Source organism: Loa loa (genome assembly GCF_000183805.2).
Source record: "Loa loa unplaced genomic scaffold supercont3.87, whole genome shotgun sequence".
NCBI classification, from domain to species: Eukaryota; Metazoa; Nematoda; class Chromadorea; order Rhabditida; family Onchocercidae; genus Loa; species Loa loa.
In genome coordinates, this window is record NW_018108267.1 from 111,160 (window position 1) to 113,121 (window position 1,962).

The 1,962-nt window shown below is 41.5% G+C and overlaps 1 protein-coding gene across 1 annotated transcript in view; it reads right to left on the reverse strand.

Moving 5' to 3' along the window:
• LOAG_17528 (hypothetical protein) overlaps positions 1-1,382 on the reverse strand; it is a 2,928-nt gene extending 1,546 nt beyond the window's left edge. The window contains exons 1-2 of the mRNA XM_020450189.1: positions 1,163-1,382; positions 436-662 (exon numbers count right to left, since the gene is read on the reverse strand). Of these exons, the coding sequence (XP_020306173.1) occupies positions 436-662; positions 1,163-1,364 (429 nt within the window). The 5' untranslated portion in view covers positions 1,365-1,382. The remainder of the gene's footprint in view (positions 1-435; positions 663-1,162) is intronic.
• Between the last annotated feature and the right edge of the window lie 580 nt (positions 1,383-1,962).

The window sequence follows — 1,962 nt, forward strand, 5'->3', positions numbered from 1 at the left end:
CCGAAAAGGCGAAAACCTCTGCCAAGATGTGTATGTTGCCGATCCATAGGTAATTCACAGGTTCTTAAAGTTCCATAGACGCTAAAGATTTCCGACAAGTGTTCCTTTGTAACATTGCGGCTCAAATTACGCACACACAGACGACGAGGTAGTGGCGTTACTTTGCGGGCTGGACTTGCCTGAAAACGAAGGTTTTCTAAAGCTCACGATAAAATCGAGTAATTAAGCCTATCACTTAAGACATACTGAAAGAAGTTTACAATGTCAGCTATCAAACTATTCTCGTTTATCACGTTTAACAAGCAGTCATGCTATCGCCGGGAAGCGCTATCTGGTTTAATTGGCTTTAATTTTTTTGGCTTTAGTTCTGGTTTAATTGGCGACAAGACGGAAGAGCAGTTTCAAACCTCAAAACCGCGGGGTGTAAAAAATTACCTTACGCTCACGCGAACGCGAACGGTTGCGTCTATCTCTGCTACCACTTCGATCTCGTCTCTTAGGTGACGGTGATGGTCGCCGTTTTGGAGATGGCGATGAACGTCGTCGGCGTCGTTCCGGAGTCGGTGATCGACGGGAAGATGCGATGACCGCCTTTTCACTACGTTCTGCTCGTGCAGCAGTTCGAGGTGAACGCGAACGCCGTGCTGGACTTCGTGCTCTGTCTAAATTTATTCTCCCTTACCAAGTGAAACAAAGATAGAGACTCGCAATATACAAAGAAGGGAAAGCTGAATATGAGGGAAAGTGAAGGTGAAGGTTCAAGAGTTCATTTTTTTTACCTTCTATTTGTTTCTAATAAACAAAGTAAAAGTAAAAACTCATTAATTTCTTCCCCATTTTTTTGTCTAGACTCTCTCTCTCTCTTTGCCTCGGACAATTACCGTCGAAGCATGGAACCTAAGACCCCGCGAAACAATTGTCCCAGAGTTTTACAGCAAGTGCAGAGGAAATGTTAACCTAGAACCATTAACAGTGACGTAAGTGAACTAAGTTCTAATGGAAAAAAGTCATGCAGTCGTAGAATTACTTCAAGCTAGCTGAAGAACAGGACATGTAACGTGTGGTTACATTACAAAGACAATAGGTAGTTACAGTGATGCCTACAGTAAGGTCCTCCACGGTTATGATGACCACATTTATCAGGGTTAGAATGCATGAATACCTTTGGCTGTTTTTCTGGGAGTAGGGGATCTGGAAGATTCCGAACTTGTTGTCGTGCCGGAGCGTGACGTCGAAGAAGAATCGCTGAAAGATGAACTTTCGGATGAATCAGACGAGCTATCCGAAGAAGAACTACTGCTCGACTCACGTCGTCTCTTCACTTCCTTCTTATTTTCTCTTTCAGTCGGTTTTCCTTCAACCATTTTAAATCAAACCTAAAAGATTTATTATCTATTGTTCCATTCAAGTAGAAAATGAACGAGCCATTACGGTTAACAATGCATAATTCAACTTAATACAAACGAGAACATGCTGATGCAACTGCATATCCCACATAACCATGCATCCGCTTCCGCATCATTCCGTCCAGTCCACTCCAGTGATACTAGTTATGGCAGGGAATATTAATTATGTTACTGGTTACACCAGAAGGGGTAATTTCCCGATCCTGATTCTTTTATAATACATTAAAGAAACATAAAACAAGAAGGAAAAGACTATTAAGATTGTAGGTTCGTGCAGCATTACTTGCAGTATATGAAACCCAAGTTGCACGTTGATTTTTCGAACCAAAGAAGCGACAATTCTCACATAAGAGATTATTCTTCATTAAAGCTAATTTGCCTAAATAAACAGTAAATTAAGCGTAGAAACAACAAGTACTACACAACAAACAAACAGACAGAACCTTACCAATTCCCAACCCCGACAATCAGGTACCAACTTCCATTCATGCAAAAAACCCCCCAGCTCCAAACCAACAAGAAGATCACTGAAGTTATTAGCAGCGCTATGCAACTT